The sequence below is a fragment of the Aythya ferina genome (genome assembly GCF_964211825.1).
Source record: "Aythya ferina genome assembly, chromosome: 29".
Taxonomy (NCBI): Eukaryota; Metazoa; Chordata; class Aves; order Anseriformes; family Anatidae; genus Aythya; species Aythya ferina.
Window position 1 is genome coordinate 1,997,947 of NC_140326.1, and position 16,043 is coordinate 2,013,989.

General features: G+C 61.4%; 2 protein-coding genes across 2 annotated transcripts; both read left to right on the forward strand.

Annotated features, from left to right (window-relative positions):
- The first annotated feature begins 860 nt into the window (after window positions 1-860).
- On the forward strand, window positions 861-6,271 carry SEMA4A (semaphorin 4A). Its single transcript, XM_084500786.1, has 14 exons — window positions 861-1,092; window positions 2,127-2,287; window positions 2,418-2,480; window positions 2,591-2,689; window positions 2,983-3,091; window positions 3,207-3,323; window positions 3,444-3,574; window positions 3,654-3,829; window positions 3,911-4,061; window positions 4,180-4,369; window positions 4,474-4,589; window positions 5,024-5,187; window positions 5,273-5,385; window positions 5,473-6,271. The coding sequence occupies exons 1-14, from the start codon at window positions 999-1,001 to the stop codon at window positions 6,066-6,068; spliced, it is 2,280 nt and encodes a 759-aa protein (XP_084356912.1). The 5' UTR covers window positions 861-998; the 3' UTR covers window positions 6,069-6,271.
- Window positions 6,272-7,193: 922 nt separating this feature from the next.
- Window positions 7,194-15,647, forward strand: SLC25A44 (solute carrier family 25 member 44). Its single transcript, XM_084500270.1, has 5 exons — window positions 7,194-7,352; window positions 10,295-10,404; window positions 10,708-11,434; window positions 13,005-13,132; window positions 13,643-15,647. Exons 3-5 carry the CDS (start codon window positions 10,813-10,815, stop codon window positions 13,832-13,834), a joined length of 942 nt encoding a protein of 313 aa, XP_084356396.1. The 5' UTR covers window positions 7,194-7,352; window positions 10,295-10,404; window positions 10,708-10,812; the 3' UTR covers window positions 13,835-15,647.
- The last annotated feature ends 396 nt before the right edge of the window (window positions 15,648-16,043 follow it).

Sequence of the window (16,043 nt, forward strand, 5' to 3'; positions counted from 1 at the left end):
CGATGTGCCATCACTTGGCTCTAACCCTAAAGGCCTCCCCGGAGCCAGAAAGGGATCCCGTGTGTCCGGGCACCCCAAATCCCCCCAGTTCATCCCCAATTCATAGCGGGAAGCACCCCGGCTCCCATCCCAACTCCCTCCACTAGGCTTCGCTGCCTTCCTTGGGGGGGGGAAGATGCGAAGGCGAGGCGAGGCGCCTGCGTCCCCAACCTGCTGAGGCTCGTCCTCTTCCAGCAGGACTTTCTGGTTCCCAGAGGCCCTGACGGGGCCACGCTGGGCTGGGCTGGGCTACCACGAGCCCCGCCACGAGCCGGGCTCGGAGCCTGGCAGCTCGGCCGGACCGCGGCCGGGTGCTGGGCATGGACCCGCGGGGGTCTCCCAGCCGCAGCCCCCCGGGGCCAGGCACCCGCTGGGCACCGATGCTGCAGGGGCAGAGGTGAGCTGGCTCTGTCCTCGCCGTCGGAGAGGTAAATGCCACTCGTTGGGGACACCCGTGACGGGTCCCGGGGACTGAACGGCTCTTGAGGCATCGCTCTACCCCCGGTGTTTCCAGCAAGAGCTGCAAAAAGAGCTGCGAGGGATGGGGAGGAGGGGAAGGGGGGGCGGCTGAGCGCTTTCTCCTCTATTTTCGTGGCCAGCACGGAGGGGGTCCCTCACGGGGACGGGACAGGACGGGCTCCCCGGGGCTCGAGGCAGGTGCATCCGGACACCCCCGTGCTGAGGATTTGCCGTGCGAGGGGCCCGGCGCCGCCGTCGTTGGGGCTGCGGTGGCAGGGGGGAAGCTCTCGCCCACATCTGAGGCCGTGCACAGCTCGATGCGCTGGGGCCCCCCCCTCAACCCCTCCCCGCGCTGAGCCCTGGCTCGTTTCCGCTCGCCTCGTCGGGGTAGAGGGGGGGGACACACACACACGCAGCCCTCCTGCGGCTCCCTAACCCTCGCCCTTCCCTCAGGGACGGTGCCGGGGCCCCCGAGGGGCGCGAGCCTGCCGCCCCCCGCCATGCCCACAGCCGCCCTCCGCCTGCTCTGTGGCGTGGTGGTGCCAGCCGCCATGCTCTGCGCCGAGCCCCTGCCCCGCGTCGCCTTCCCCAGCGGTGAGTGGGGGCACGGAGAGGGGAGAAACCGGTGGAGGGGACGGGGACGGGGACGAGGTGGCTCGGGAGCGGGGAGCACGGGCTTGGGAGCGCCTCCGTGCCCTAGGGAGGAGGCCGCTGGTGTTGGGCACCCATGGGTGGCGGCCGGTCCCCGGCTCGTCAGACCTCTCCCTCGCCTTCTGTGGGGCCAGGGAAGTGGGGCCGTGGCCGTGGGGCTGGGAGGGGAGGCAGCCCGGTGATGCAGACGGCTGCAGGGCTGAAGCGTGGGGCACGTGGGGTGAGGCTGGCGGCCACCCAAGCTCTGGCTGAGGGCTTTTGGCACCCACCTGGCAGCCGGGGATCCGCTCAGAGCCACCCCGTCCAGGGCATCTTCTGCCTCTGAGGTGTTAATGGAGCCAACGAGGGGTCCGAAAGGATCCTCGTGCCCTGCCCGTGTCTGTAGGGATGGTTTGGCACAAGCAGGTGCTGGAGGTGTCCGGGGCACTTGCAGGTCGGCGGCGTGGCGGAGGTCTGCACCCCGCAGCCATCTCCTGCTTGAGCTGCCACTTCCACTTCCCCACGCAGCCATTTGGAGAACTGTAAAATCTCCCTTTTCTTTTTCCCCGTTTCGGTGGCAAACTGCAGCCGGCGGAGCCCGGCTGCCCGTGGGGACACCGCGGGGATTTTGGGAAGCCCCCCGGCCACCCCACTCACCCCACCGCCGGCCCCGCAGGCGCTGCCCCGCAGCAGCAGGGGCAGAACCCTGCACCCTGCAGGGAAAAAAAATAAAAAAAGCACCCCAAATCTTTCAGGGCAGCAAAGCAGCTTCTGAGGGCACGGGCTTTAGGGCCCTCGCGGTGCGGTGACGCCGGCTTCTGCTGCAGGGCCTGGCTGGGGACGAGGAGGGGAAGCGGGGACCCACAGAGGGAAGTGGGCAGAGCACGGCGTGGGCCGGGGGAAGAAGCTGCTGTCACCGCATCCATCCGGGCCGACGGCGGCGCCGGGGTGTTTGTTCAGCTCCTCGGCGTCCCCTCAGCTCGTTTTACCCCTGCCAGGAGATCCCCGGAGGATCCTGACCCGCTTCAGCCAGGAGAACGTCTCCCACTACGACATCTTCCTCCTGGGCGAGGGCGAGGAGGAGCTGTACGTGGGGGCTCGTGACAGGGTGCTGGCGCTGGCCGTGGGCGCCCCGGGCACCATCCATGCCAAAGCTTCGGTGAGCGGAGGGGTGGAGGGGTGCACCCCCACAGCCCTGCTGTGCCTCAGTTTCCCCGCTCGGGCTGGGAAACCGTGGCCGGGCTCCCTGCTTGCATGGCAGCTCCAGACCCTCTCAAATCCCTCCCCAGATAACGTGGGGCCCCACGGCTGAGAAAACCTCGGAGTGTGCTTTCAAGAAAAAGAGCCAGGAGGTGAGGAACACCGCGGGGTGGCCCGGGGAGCCGAAGGGGGGAGGAATTGGGGCTGGCCCTGCAGGGACTCTCGGCATCGTCACCCCTTTCTGCTCTTTTCCCCCGTGCAGACCGAGTGCTTCAATTTCATCCGGGTGCTGGTGGCCCTGAACCAGACCCACCTCTACGTCTGCGGCACCTACGCCTTCAGCCCGGCCTGCACCTACATCGTGAGTGCCCTCGGGGCTGGGGAGGGGGACGCCGGGTGCCCCCCACCACCGTGACACAGCACCATGGGTCCTGCGCTGTTGGTGCCAAAACCGTGGGCAGGATTTGCCCCCTGCCGGGTCTGATTTGGGCGACAGAACCCCAATTCCTGGTCCTGCCACCCCTCCTGCCTCTGTTTCCCTGCTCTTGGAGCACTGCAGCCCCTCCGCAGTCCGTAGAGCTCCTGCAGTTGGATTTTTGCAGGTTTCGGCTTCGTTTTCGCTCTGAAAAAGGGGTTTTCCTCCCTTTTCCGCAGCACCTGGAGAACTTCACGCTGGTGTCCAGCGGCAAAAGCCAACCTTTCCTGGACGGGAAGGGCCAGTGCCCCTTCGACCCCCAGCACACCTACACGGCCCTGCTGGTGGGTGAGTACGGGCTCTGGCAGCCCCCAGCACGGTCCCCTGGGAGGGCTGAGGGGGGATCCGTGGGGGGGGGGGGTCGCCACGGTGCCCGCTCACCCCCGTGCCCGTCCCCGAGCAGATGGCGAGCTCTACGCCGGCACCATGAACAACTTCCAGGGCAACGAGCCCATCATCTCCCGCTCGCTGGGCAGCCGCACGCTGCTCAAGACGGACGCCTTCCTCCGCTGGCTCTCGGGTGAGCGAGGACCTGGATCCTGCAGGGTCCCCGCAGCGTCCCCCTCTTTCCCCAAAGCGCTGGGGAGGGCCTGAGGGACCCCATCCCGTCAAACACCTCACCCCTGGCCGTGCCCCGCAGCCGACGCCGCCTTCGTGGCTTCCTTCAGCATCCCCAACGACGACAAGGTCTACTTCTTCTTCGAGGAGACGGCCGACGAGTTCGACTTCTTCGAGCGGCTCCTGGTGCCGCGGGTGGCCCGGGTCTGCAAGGTGGGACGAGGACGGGGGGCGAGCGGGGACGTCTGCCCCTCGTCCCCCCAAAATCTGAGCGCCCACCCCGCTCCCGCAGAGCGACGTCGGGGGGGACAAGGTGCTGCAGAAGAAGTGGACGACGTTCCTGAAGGCGCAGCTGGTGTGCTCGCAGCCCGGCCGCTTCCCCTTCAACGTCATCCACCACGCCTTCGCCCTGCCCCGCCGCGACGGCAGCGGCGGCGCCGACTTTTACGCCGTCTTCACCTCGCAGTGGTGAGCCCCCAGCACCCATGGGTGCCGTGGGTGCCGGGGACCCGTGTCCTCAGCACCGCGGGCATCCTGCTGTCCCCACAGGCAAGCGGGCAGGGCGGGCAGCGCAGCCGTCTGCGTCTACAGCCAGGAGGCTCTGGAGGAGGTCTTCGAGGGCAAGTACAAGGAGCTGAACAAGGAGAGCTCCCGCTGGACCGTCTACAGCGGCCCCAACATCAGCCCCCGGCCCGGGAGCGTAAGTGCCTCCTGCCCAGGGACGACACCTCCCCGGTTTCCCAGTTCATCGCAGTGCGCCCGTACTGGTGTGGCCGTGCCTCGGTTTCCCCAACCAACTCTTCTCTCCCTCCCTGCAGTGTTCCATGGGCCCCTCCTCGGATAAAGCCCTGACCTTCATGAAGGACCATTTCCTGATGGACGGGAAGGTGGCCCCCACCCAGGGGCGGCCGCTGCTGGTGAAGACGGACGTCAAATACACGCGCATCGCGGTGGACGAGACCCGCGGCGTCTTGGGGGCCGTGTACCGGGTCATGTTCCTGGCTACCGGTGGGTTTGTACACAGGGAGCCCGCTCGCCCGCCCTGTGCTGCCCCAGTCACCACTTTTGGGGTCGGAGACGGCCCCCACAGTGACCCCCCTGTACCCCGACAGAGGAGGGTTTCCTGCATAAGGCGGTGGAGCTGCCTGCGGGCCCGCACATCGTGGAGAGCATCCAGCTCTTCGGCACGCCGGAGCCGGTGAAGAACCTGCTGCTGGCCCCGGGGAAGGTAGGGGACGGGGACGGGGATGGGGACGGGGAGAGAGATGGGAATGGGGACAGGGATGGGGATAGGGAGAGGGATGAGGATGGGATGGGATGGGATGGGGATAGGGAAAGGGATAGGGAAAGGGATTGGGATGGGGATAGGGAGAGGAATGAGGATGGGGATGGGATGGAATGGAATGGGATGGGGATGGGATGGGGATGGGGAAAGGGATTGGGGATGGGATGGGATGGGATGGGATGGGATGGGATGGGATGGGATGGGATGGGATGGGATGGGATGGAGAATGGGACAGGGCTGAAAATGGAAACAGTGAGAAAGACAGGGGTTAGGAACAGGGACAGGGATGGCGATGGGGATAGGAACAGGGACAGGGATGGGATCAAGACAGTGACCCAGCCAAGCCACATCTCAGGCCCACTCTGCTCCCTCCCCAGGGCATCCTCTACATCGGCTACTCCGGCGGCATCCTCCAAGTGCCCCTGGCCAACTGCAGCCAGCACCGGAGCTGCGCCGAGTGCGTGCTGGCACGAGACCCCTACTGCGCCTGGAACATCGCCCGCAGCTCCTGCCAACCCACCCGGGCTGCCAGCGGGGACAAGTGAGCCGGGGGACGGCCACAGCGGGGGGATGGACGAGGGTTTTTGGGGGGGACCTCGGTGCTGACACTGCTGTCCCATCCCCAGTAGCGGGTGGCTTCAGGACATCGAGGAGGGGAGCCCAACCGCCGTGTGCCACCGCGGGAGGAGCCTGGCCATGCCACACACCCACGGCGTGCACGAGGGGCCGCCGGTAGAGAGTTGAGTAACGGGGACGCGTTGGGGACAGCGGGGAGGGCAGGGGGGGACACAGCGGGGCCGATGCCAGCCTGGTTCCTCTCCCCTAGGGCTCAGCCCCTCGCTCAACGCCGTGGTGCGCCTGGCGTGCCCCCGCCACTCGGCTTTGGCCACCTACAGCTGGCAGCAGCCGGGGGGCTGGGGGGGCTCGGCGCTGCTCCCCAACCACACGCTGGTGGTCATCGTGCGGCGCGGCACCGCCGGCACCTACACCTGCCTGGCCACCGAGAACGGCTACACCTGGCCCGTGGCTCGTTACCACCTACAGGACCCCCTCGGGGCGACCCCCCAAGACGGACCGGCCCAGGAGGGGCTGTCTTGGGACACCCCGGTCGCCCCCGGCGGCCCCCGTTCCTACTGGCCCCAATTTGTCACCGTCACCGTGCTGCTGGCCGTGACCCTGGCGGCCGCCGGCGCCTTGGCCCTCGCCGCCTACTGCGAGCAGCTGAAGGCCAAGAGCAAGGTGCAGGGGTGCAGCGTGCCCCACAGCCCCCCCGGCCGTCATCGGGAGAAGGCGCCGCTCAACGGGGGGGCCCCGGCCGGCGAGGAGGAGCGAGGGGGCTCCCCCGCTTGCTGCCTGCAGCTGGACGGGGACAACGGCCCAGGGGACAGCACCGGCACTGCTCGGCTCCCGGTCACAGCGTGACGCCCGGACCCCCGCCACCAGCACCGCTTCGGCCCCGTTGGGGTGCAAGGGGGGAGGCCGCGGGAGCTGAGCCCCCGCTGGGCCGTGGAAGGAGGGGGAGTATGAATGTGAATTTTATTTTTGTTTTTTTTTTTTGGTTTTTGGTTGTTTGTTTTTGGTTTTTGGTTTTGGTTTGGTTTTAATTTAATACAATTGTTTTAACACGTGGTAGCGTTTGGCCATCGCGGCGGCGTGGCGGGGAGGGGGGTGGGGGGGGGGAGCGCCAGGACGGGCAGGGAGGTGGGGAAGGGGCAAGGGAGGGACGCGGGGATGGGGAAGGGGTGAGGACGGGGGTGGGGATGGGGACGGGGAGGCCAGGGACGGGGCTGGGGGGGATGGCGGCGTTGTCCTGCCCCCCCCCCAGCCACGACGCCCCCAGCCTCGCCCTGGGGCCCCCCAATTTTCCTTCTGCTGCCCCCCCTCCAGCTGCTCGCTCGGCCGCGTTTCGCCTTATTTCTGCGGAAGGAAGGGCTGCAAATCCCCCTGCGCTTTGTACAGCTTCATTTTTGTATTAAAAACCCCAAAAGGCACCAACTTTGTTCCGCTGGCTCCAGGGCAGCTCGGGACCGGGGGGGGTGGGTGCGGGTGCGTGCGAGGGGGGTGGGCGAGGTTGGGGGGGCGACGCCTGCACGCCTCGTTGCCAGGCGGGGTGGGGCGCTGGCCCTTTAAGAGGAATTATTTGGCTCTGTCCCTTTAAGAGGAGATATTTGGCGCTGCCCCTTTAAGAGGAGCTGCCCCTTTAAGAGGAATTATTTGGCGCTGTCCCTTTAAGAAGAGTTATTTGGCGCTGCCCCTTTAAGAGGAATTATTTGGCTCTGTCCCTTTAAGAGGAATTATTTGGCGCTGCTCCTTTAAGAGGACTTATTTGGCGTTGCCCCTTTAAGAGCCGTTGCCCCTTTAAGAGGAACAATTTGGCTCTGTCCTTTGAAGGCGCCGTCCTTCTGCGCATGCGCGCTCCCCTTCCGCCCTCTCCTCTTCCCCCGGGGACAGCCGCCATGTCGGTTACGGCCGGAAGCGCGCTGGGGAGGGGGGAGGCCCACTTCCGGCGTGGCTTCAGCCCTTCTCCAAGATGGCGGCGGCGGGCGGGCGCTGATTGCTCGAGCGGCTCTCGGGGCCCGACGCGCTGCCGCCGCCGCCGCCGCTCACTTCCGGCGGGCGGGAGCCGAGGGGAAGCGGCCATGGGGCGGCGGGGGCGGCCGGCGGCGGGGCCGGGCCGGGCGGGGGCGTCCCGGCCACCGGCCTGAGGTGAGGGAGGCTCCGGGGGGGGCTCTGAGGGGGGTTCTGAGGGGATGGGGGGGGGATGGAGGCTCGGGGGGGGGGAGGCTGGAGGCTGAGGGGGGTTGGGAGGAGGTTGGAGGCCGAGGGGGAAGGTTGGGGGGGGTGAAGGTTGAGGGGGGGGTGAGGGGGAGGCTGGGGGGAGGTGGGGAGGGGTGGGGGGGTGGGGGGGTGCTGAGGGGGATGAAGGCTGGGGGGAGGCTGGAAGCTTTGGGGGTCGGGGGGAGGCTGGAGGCTGAGGAAGAGGCTGGGGGGGGTTGGGGAGGAGGCCAGAGGCTGGGGGGAGTTAGGAAGGGGTTGGAGGGTGAGGGGGGGGCTGGGAGGAGGTGGGGAGGGGTTGGGGGCTTGGGGGGAGGCTGGGGGGATTGGAGGGGGGCTGGAGGCTCAGGGTGCCGGAGGCTGGGGGGGAGCTGGGGTTGTTAGGGGGAGGTTGGAGGCTGGGGGAAGGCTGGGGAGAGGTCGGAGGCTGGGATTTGGGGGGGGGGGGCTGGGGTCTCGGAGTCACTGGACCCGCCTTGGGGGGGGGGGTGCTGTAAGGGGGTCTGGAGGGGGGGTCTGGGTGCAGGGATGCTCAGAGGGGAGCTGAGGATGAGGAGGAGGCTGCAGAGAGAGGCCGGGGCGGAGCCACCGGGGGGGAGGCTGCGAGGGGATGGAGGCCACAGAACCGGGGAGGGACACGGGGGGGACACTGGGGGGGACACAGCCACTCCCGACCCCACCGTGACCTTGAGCAGGCCCCGCGCCGTTCACCGCCTCTCAGAGCAGCTCCAGATTTCGGCTGCCCCCCTTCTCCTCCTCTTCCTCCCGACGACACCACCGAGGAGGCGGCGTGGCCTCGGGGGGGCTCCTGCACGGGAGCCCCTCAGCCTCATCCGCACCCCTCCGGGGGCTTGTGAGGCTCCCCGGGGGGGGGTAGAATTTAAGTAGGGAGATTTCCCAGCTTTATAAAACGAGCTGCTTGCGTCGGCCAGGTTCATCCCGGAGGGATAAATTTCACATTTCAGGATTTATTCGCTCCGGAGCTGTCGGGGTGAAGAAAATCCCCCCCCCACCAGGATTTCGCGGGAGGCGGCGGCGGCTCGCCCGCCCCTGGCCGGCTCCCAGCCCTCCTGGCAGAGGCGTTGGTATGCGGAGCAGGAGGCGGCCGTGGAGGCACACAAAGGGCCCGTCTCTCCCTGCCAAAGACTCCAATTCAGCCCCGGATGGAGCAGGAAGGGTTTGGGGGGGGAGGATTTGACGGGGCAGCACCAAAAAGGGGACAAACGGGGCGCGAGAGAGGATCCCGGTAAGGGTCGGGCTGGGTTTGAGGTGCAGACGGGACCTTGGGTTTTGTTTCCAGCACCAAGGCTCAGCCCCTCGGAGATGTAGAGGTTCCTTTTCTCTCCGCCTGCCCGAATTCAGCCCCAAAACTGGAACTTTTTGGCTGCTGCAGGAGCGTTGCCACGAGCAAAGCTCCTCTCAGCAGAGCAAGGATCTGCCCGTGGCCATCGAACGGAGACGTCGCTGGTGGTTTCAGGCATTCCTTCCCTCCTCAGCTCCTGGTGGGAGCAATTCGGTGCTTTTTTTGGGTGACATCACCCCTCTAATTTAGATCCTGCATGGAAATAGGGTTTTAATAAGTTCCCCGGGGAAGTTCTGGCTCGGGTGCCAAACGCCGAGCGCTGCCGTACGTGGAGAGAATGCCAAAAAAAAAAAAAAAACAGCGAGGTTGGTTTTAGTTAATTCCCTCCTGAGGATTTCTCCTCGTGGGTGCAGCTTCCACGTGGGGAGCTCTGCGAGGTCGGGTTTGGGGTGGAGAAGGAATTCAGAGCGTGGCCACAACCCCGCGTGAGGTTTCGCCGGGCAGCTGCGTTGGCCAAGCTTTAAATTGTTTTTAAATAAAGCCTGAAGCTGGCGGGGCTCCTAGTGGGAACAGAACCACGTTTTTCCAGGTTCTGTGCAGACAGCTCCTGCGCAGGAAGCTCTCTGCTGGCTAATTACACCTTAACGAAGCGGTGAGGGTTTAATTAGAGTGAAAGCCGTGCACCTCTGGCTTAGACAAGCCGTGGTGTTTGTTACGTGTTATTTATCAAGCCAGTTGATTAAGGATGACCTGTAGCTCTCAGTCGGGTAGGTACAAGAGCATTTTCCCCGCTCTCCTGGGGTATTTTTAACTCCCTGCCCATCAGCAGGCCGCGTGGCCGCGCGGTTTCTTGGCATGAGGTAAATATTTTGTTGGCAGCCAGGCGTAATTTCGTCATCTTCGCTTCCTCTCCGTGCCAGAGGTAAATGACGGCTGGTTTGGTCCTCGCCTTTCTGACCAGATCTTGAGTGCTGGAGCTCTCCTCACGAAGCCTGCGCGATTCCTAAAAATTAAAACACACAAAAAAAAATAAATTAGGGGAGGCTTTCTATAAAGGAAAGCCCTTTTGTGGTCAGTGACCATCGGCTGTGTGTGGGTTCTGTCCTCTCAGGGAGTTTTTTGGGTTTTTTTTTGGCATCAAATGAGAGCAAATTGCAGGCAAAATGGGGAGGGGAGGAACTACCCCAAGCCTCAGCCTGGGGAAGGGGTGTGGGGGCTGCTGGAGGAGGCTGAACCCGGTGCTCCCCTCCTGATCCCTCAGCTCCTGGGGTGCTGAGAAGTGAAAAGAGATCCCTGGGCTGCGATTTTCAGCCCTTTCTTTTCAGGATCTTGTCGTCGACGTGGATGCTCTGCGTAACTCGGGGTCTAAGCCTTTTCCTCCCGTTGTTTCTCCTTCTTTCATGACCCCCCCTTCGCTGCCTCGTGTCTCCCTCCAGCTTTAGGACATGCAAGAAACCCGTGTCTGATTTTCTGCTTCGTGCAGGGAACCTGGGAACACAAGCAGGGACTTCACAGCCTCTCACTTCTTGTTTTTATTTTATTTTATTTTATTTTGTTTGTTTTCTTACAGAGCCCGGAACCCACAAGTGGCATCCTGCCATCCTGAGCACCACAAACCCGGAATGAGCGGGCAGAAGCTGCTTTGCTTGCCGAGCCGTATCCCCGAGTGCTCGTTCAAAGGTAGTGCTCGCTGCTGGAGCAGCGCCCTCCCTCTCCAAGCTGCTTTCCAAAGCTTTGGGGCAGAGCAATCCGCAGCAGAGTGAGACCTGCTGCGTGCACAGAGCGCCGTTAGGGCGACAAATCGCTCTGCTGCCATCAGCCACGCTTCAAAGTCCTCCTTCCTGGGGTTTCCCCAGCAGAATGGTTCATCCACGGGCTCTTTGGGAACTCCAAAATCAGTGAAGTTGGGTGGTGGAGGCTGTTTAAGCTCACTCTGGTTCTTAGCAGTCCTCTGAAAACGTCTCTGTGGGTTTTTTTTTTCAGGTGCCAGCACATCCAAGCCTGAGAGGTGCCTGAGATAAAGGAGCTGGACCCGGATCCGTCCTGAACTTCCGAGGTCGATCTGGGGCTGCCCCTCTCCAGGGAGCCATGGAGGACAAACGCAACATCCCCATCATCGAGTGGGAGCACCTGGACAAGAGGAAATTCTACGTCTTCGGGATTTGCATGACCATGATGATCCGGGTGAGCGTTTACCCTTTCACGCTCATCCGGACGCGGCTGCAGGTCCAGAAGGGCAAAAGCCTCTACAACGGGACCTTCGATGCCTTCGTGAAAATCCTGCGGACAGAAGGGACGGCCGGGCTCTACCGGGGTTTTTTGGTCAACACTTTCACCCTGATCTCCGGGCAGTGCTACGTGACGACCTACGAGCTGACTCGCAAGTACGTGGCCCGCTACAACAACAACAACGCCGTCAAGTCGCTGGTGGCCGGGGGCTCGGCCTCCCTGGTGGCCCAGAGCATCACAGTGCCCATTGATGTCATCTCCCAGCACCTCATGATGCAGAGGAAAGGGGAAAGCATGGGCAGGTTCAAGGTGCAGAACCCGGATGGCAAGCGAATGCTGGTTTTTGGCCAAACCAAGGACATCATCGTGCAGATCTTCAAGGCTGACGGTTTTCGGGGGTTCTACAGGGGCTATGTGGCCTCTCTGCTCACCTATATTCCCAACAGCGCGGTCTGGTGGCCCTTCTACCACTTCTATGCTGGTAAGTGAGGGCTGGCTTCGAGCAGGTCTTATCCCAGCAGGCCCCGAAGGCCTTTAGGTCGCCTCTGAAGCTGTAGGACCAGCCTGATTTGCTTTCTCTGATGGATTTGGGGTGGGAGCAGAAGCTGGCGAGAACAAAGAGCTGGGTCTGATTGAAATGAATCCTACAGGTGGAAGCCTGGCAGAGCAGCCTTTGTTTTAATGCAGGTAAAGAACGGGTCTGAGTGCTAAAGGACTTTAAAACGAGAAGGCTGTGGGCGAGAGGGGCTCGATGTGGCTGATTTCGCCTCCTGCTAACCCCAAATAATTCTGGCTGTTGGTATGGAGGTGAGGAAGGCCGTTGGCTGGCAGCAGGCAGAGTTCTGAAGTCACCGTGCCATTTGTGTGGCAGTTCACGTGGACTCAGGAGCCTTGTGTGTGGCAAAAACACTTCCAGGGCTTGAAATTCCAGAACGAAACCAAGGGATAGGCAGAAACAAAGGCCGGTCAGCTGTGGTTAGGGTGTACATCGTGCTCTGGTTTCCTTGGCTTTCAAACTGGCACCAAGTGTGGTGATAGAAATCTTGGGGTATCCTTAACGCTGTTCCCTCTCTAGCTCAGCTCTGGTAACGCTTGGGCTGTTCCCAAGTGCTGAAGGAACCCGGCCAGGTAACGTTCCCCGTGCTCAGTAATCCTTGGGGTTTGTCGTGCAGCGAGCTGCCTAAAAGTGATAGCAGAGGCAGGCTCAGATCCTGCTGTGTGAGGCTTTTGCTGTCCGTGGCAGCAGTTTTTAACAGCAAAACCCTGCTCCAGCTGCTTTTCCCGTGCTCGGTCCCTGGGCAGAGTGCAGGTTTTGGCTGCCAGCAGCAGCGGGCACTGAACCTTCCTCAGGGCTCAAAGTACGCGGCTGGCTGCCATTCAGATCAGGTGTTTGGGGTCATAAATGGAGCAGCTTCCTCCTCTCCTCCTCTCTTCCAGCTAGGCACAGCCACCAAACCATCAAAAAAAAAACACCCAAACAACCAACAGCTGGGATTTCTGACCTCTGTCCTATGCAAATCTAGCTAATAAAAGCGTGAGAGGGAGGAGAGTCACATCCTGTGTGCCAGGTAGTTCGGGGCAGGCTGAGGAAATTCCCGGGACGAGCAGCTTGTGGCAATTTCCTTCGGGGAGATCCTGCAGCAGGATGTCAGCTCGATATTTCTCGGGTGATCTGAGGGTAGCAGCGACTGATCTTCCCCACAGATCTGCTTGCCTTGTCTAAAGGCTTCCCCCCTGCCTTTGAAAGGTGTGGGGGGGCTGTTTCCCTGCTGTGTTTTGGGGACCCCCAAGCTTTGCCCAGCAGGCCTGAGAGCTGATCAAAGGCTGCTGGAAGGCTGAGCCGCTGGGGTGCTCGCAGGCTGGCTCCCTGCACTCTGCCAACTTCCTTGGTGGTTTGGAAAGCACCGGGTGGGTGTGCTGAGGGAGGAGAGGTGGCAGGCGGTGAATCAGGAGCTCTGCCCACTGTAAATCGGGCTAAATTAGCACGTGTCATAAAGGAACCGGTAAGCAGCCGCTTCTCTCTGAATCCTTATTCTCTCTCCTGTCCTCAGAGCAGCTTTCCAGCCTGACTCCTAAAGACTGCCCCCACCTCCTCCTGCAAGCCATCTCGGGGCCGCTTGCGGCTGCCACCGCTTCCACGCTCACCAACCCCATGGATGTGATCAGAGCTCGGGTGCAGGTAAGCTGGCTGCCCGCTCGCCGCGTCTCCCTGCAGCAGCAGCAGCAGCAGCGTGACGCCGGGGTGGGGTTTGCTCCCTTTGATCCCTGCGGCTTCGGGTGAGCTGTGGGCTGTTCTGTGCTGCCGTCTCCCTGCTTCATTTGCACTTGGCGTTAGGAGGAGGCAGCTCGGGTGGCGAGGCTGGCTTTGCTTGTTGAAATAAACCTCCCCTTCAAACTTGTGTCAGGAGAGGTGCTTCCAGCAGGCTTGGTTTGAGCAAAACTCGAGCTGTGGTGTTGGCCCAGCCCCTTTGAGGAAGGAGCAGACAGAAGGAAGGAGGGGACGGGTCTAAGAAACTTCCCGATGCCTCTTTAGGGCTTGCTGCTCTTTTTTTTTTGGTCCCCCTGTGGGTTCTGGATGCTGGGTAAAGGTTATTGGAGCAGCTGAACCTTAGAATTCAGTCGGAGCAGAGCCCCAGGGCAGCTCAGGATGAAATCGAGCACCTCGGTGAATCTCTCTCTTGATTTTCAGGTGGAAGGCAAGAGCTCCATCGTCCTCACCTTCAAGCAGCTGATGGCAGAGGAAGGGCCCTGGGGCCTGACCAAAGGCCTTTCTGCCCGCATCATCTCCGCCACGCCCTCCACCATCGTCATCGTGGTGGGCTACGAAACCCTGAAGAAGCTGAGCCTCCGCCCGGAGCTGGTGGATTCAAGACACTGGTAGAGGCAGAGGGTGGGCGAGAAACCTTCCTTTCGACCCTCTGGATCTGGACTGTCACGGTGGAAAGCTTTGTCTCTAGCTAAGGTGGAGTGAGTTCTCACAGTACGAGGCAGAAGCAGGAGCAACTGCAATTCACCTCTTCAGATTGGATGGCAATTCGGTGCTCTGCTGCTCTTTCTGCTCCAAACCACCCAAAACGTGACCCTCGGCCACGCCTGTGACGGTTCCTTCAAGAGCAGCCAGATGCGTGAATGCATCCTGGCAAATTCTCGGTTCCCTTTTTTTTTTTTTTTTTTTTTTTTTTTTGAAGCAAAAAGCTGGTTTATTCCTTAAATTATTTTAAATTCTGTCGAACTTCCGAGCAGGGGAATCCAACAGACTGCAGCAGAGCCCTCTGGTGGGTCGTGTGCTGATTGCAGTTGTCCCGTGGGACGCTGGAGGACTAAACTTAGCCAAGAAACTTTCCCCACTCACGCACTTTTCTTGCTAGAAGGTGTGAGAAGAGAGTAACCTGGAACCACTTAACGACCTGATTTCCCACGTTTTAAATAGATCTGTACATACCTTTTTTTTTTTTTTTTGTATATTCTTGGAACTGTTTCCTGTCTCTCATCCTTCAAACTGCAAGCCTCGCCGACGGGCGAGTTGAGGGTCGAGTTGGCTGTTTGTGGTTAGTCGATGGCGATTTTTGACACCCGTGTTTTTAATGTTATTTAATTTAATTTTTTTTTTTTTTTTAATTATTTTATTTCAGGGAAGCTTACTCTGATTTCTGGGGGACTGAGTGGTTGTTCCGTGGCCTTGTTCAATGTGTCGCTGCTGCATGTTCAGGGTGGCTGAGGCCACTTTCCTCCTGTAGTTAGTTTAAGCGAAAAGAAGCGCAGAGCTCGGCAGCGTCGGATTTGCTCTGCTGCCAGCAGCCGAGGTGAGAGCCCAGCTTGACGTGAGCTACAGCGGGATGGGAGGTAGGGAAGGAGAAATCTTGCACTGGCTTTTGATCCAGTTCAAACCTGACTGGCATGTTCATATTGAATGAGAAGCGATGGTTTGCTAATACAGCCTGAGCCGAAATCCTGCTGGTCCTGTTCGGGGAGGACGGGGATGGTTCTTTGCACACTCTTGCCGGATCAAAACCTGAAGCTGTGGCGTGTTTCTGACACGGCAAAAACCCACAGCCGAACGGTGAAGCGAGAGGCTGCTGCTTGGGGAGGAGGAGGAGGGAAAGGGGTGTTGGATTTCACCCTGCTGGTCTCAATATTTGGGATTCACCTTGGGCAGTGAGGGATTTGTGCCCGATGCCAGCGTCTGCAGTTCAGCTGCCACAGGTGGAACCCGCACAGACGGGGACTGCTGGAGTCAGAGGGCAGAACCCGGCTCTGAGACGCAGCACTCCTTAATTGGCTTGCGGATGAGTCATCAAAGACCTCTTAATCCCCCTTCTAATTGTATGCAGCACTCGGTAGGGTGACAGATGCCTCTGTGTGTTCTGCAGCCTGCTCTCCTGTTGCGTTTTTTCTTTGATTCCCTTGCAGTCAGCTCTGTGGCTGCTGGTTCTGCTGGAAGAAGTGGCACGGTGGACTCACAGGCTTGCAGGGAAGCGTTGTGAGTTCGTGGTAGCCCCATTTTCATCCCAAGGCAGCGGTGATGCCAATTCCAAACCATAACCAGCCTCTGCCCAGTGCCAGCGGGGTGAATTTTGGTGTGTCAGGGGTGGCAGCAGCCCCCACGAACGCAGGCAGATGCTCTCGAGCTCGATATTTTCTCTCGTAACCGGAGTAGTTCTCGGTGACTAATAAAATTGAGACCTTCAACTCGATGCCTGGGCTTGAAGCGAGTCGGTCTCGGGGTTCTTGCCAAGGCAGTCTGCCAGTTCCCGTCACCCCACAGCATCGAGTCCTTGTTTTGCACGCTTTGCCTTCTGAAGGAGCACCAGGAGGAACCTCCCCGGCAGAGCCCGAGCGAGCAGCCGCTGGCAGTGACCCTGCACAAAGCCAAAAAAAGCCAGAAAAAATGGGTTGAAGCACCCCGGCTGCTCTGGTGGGATTGGGGTGGGTGCTCGGTGGCTGAGCCTCAGCCAGCCCCGGGCCCTACTGGTGGCTGCCTGCGGGACTGGGGGGCCCAGGGCTCAGGGTGTCCCCCCCCAGTCGTCCCCAAATCACACTCCATATCCCCCGTGTCCCCCAGTCGTTCCCCATGTCCCTCCAGTCACCCT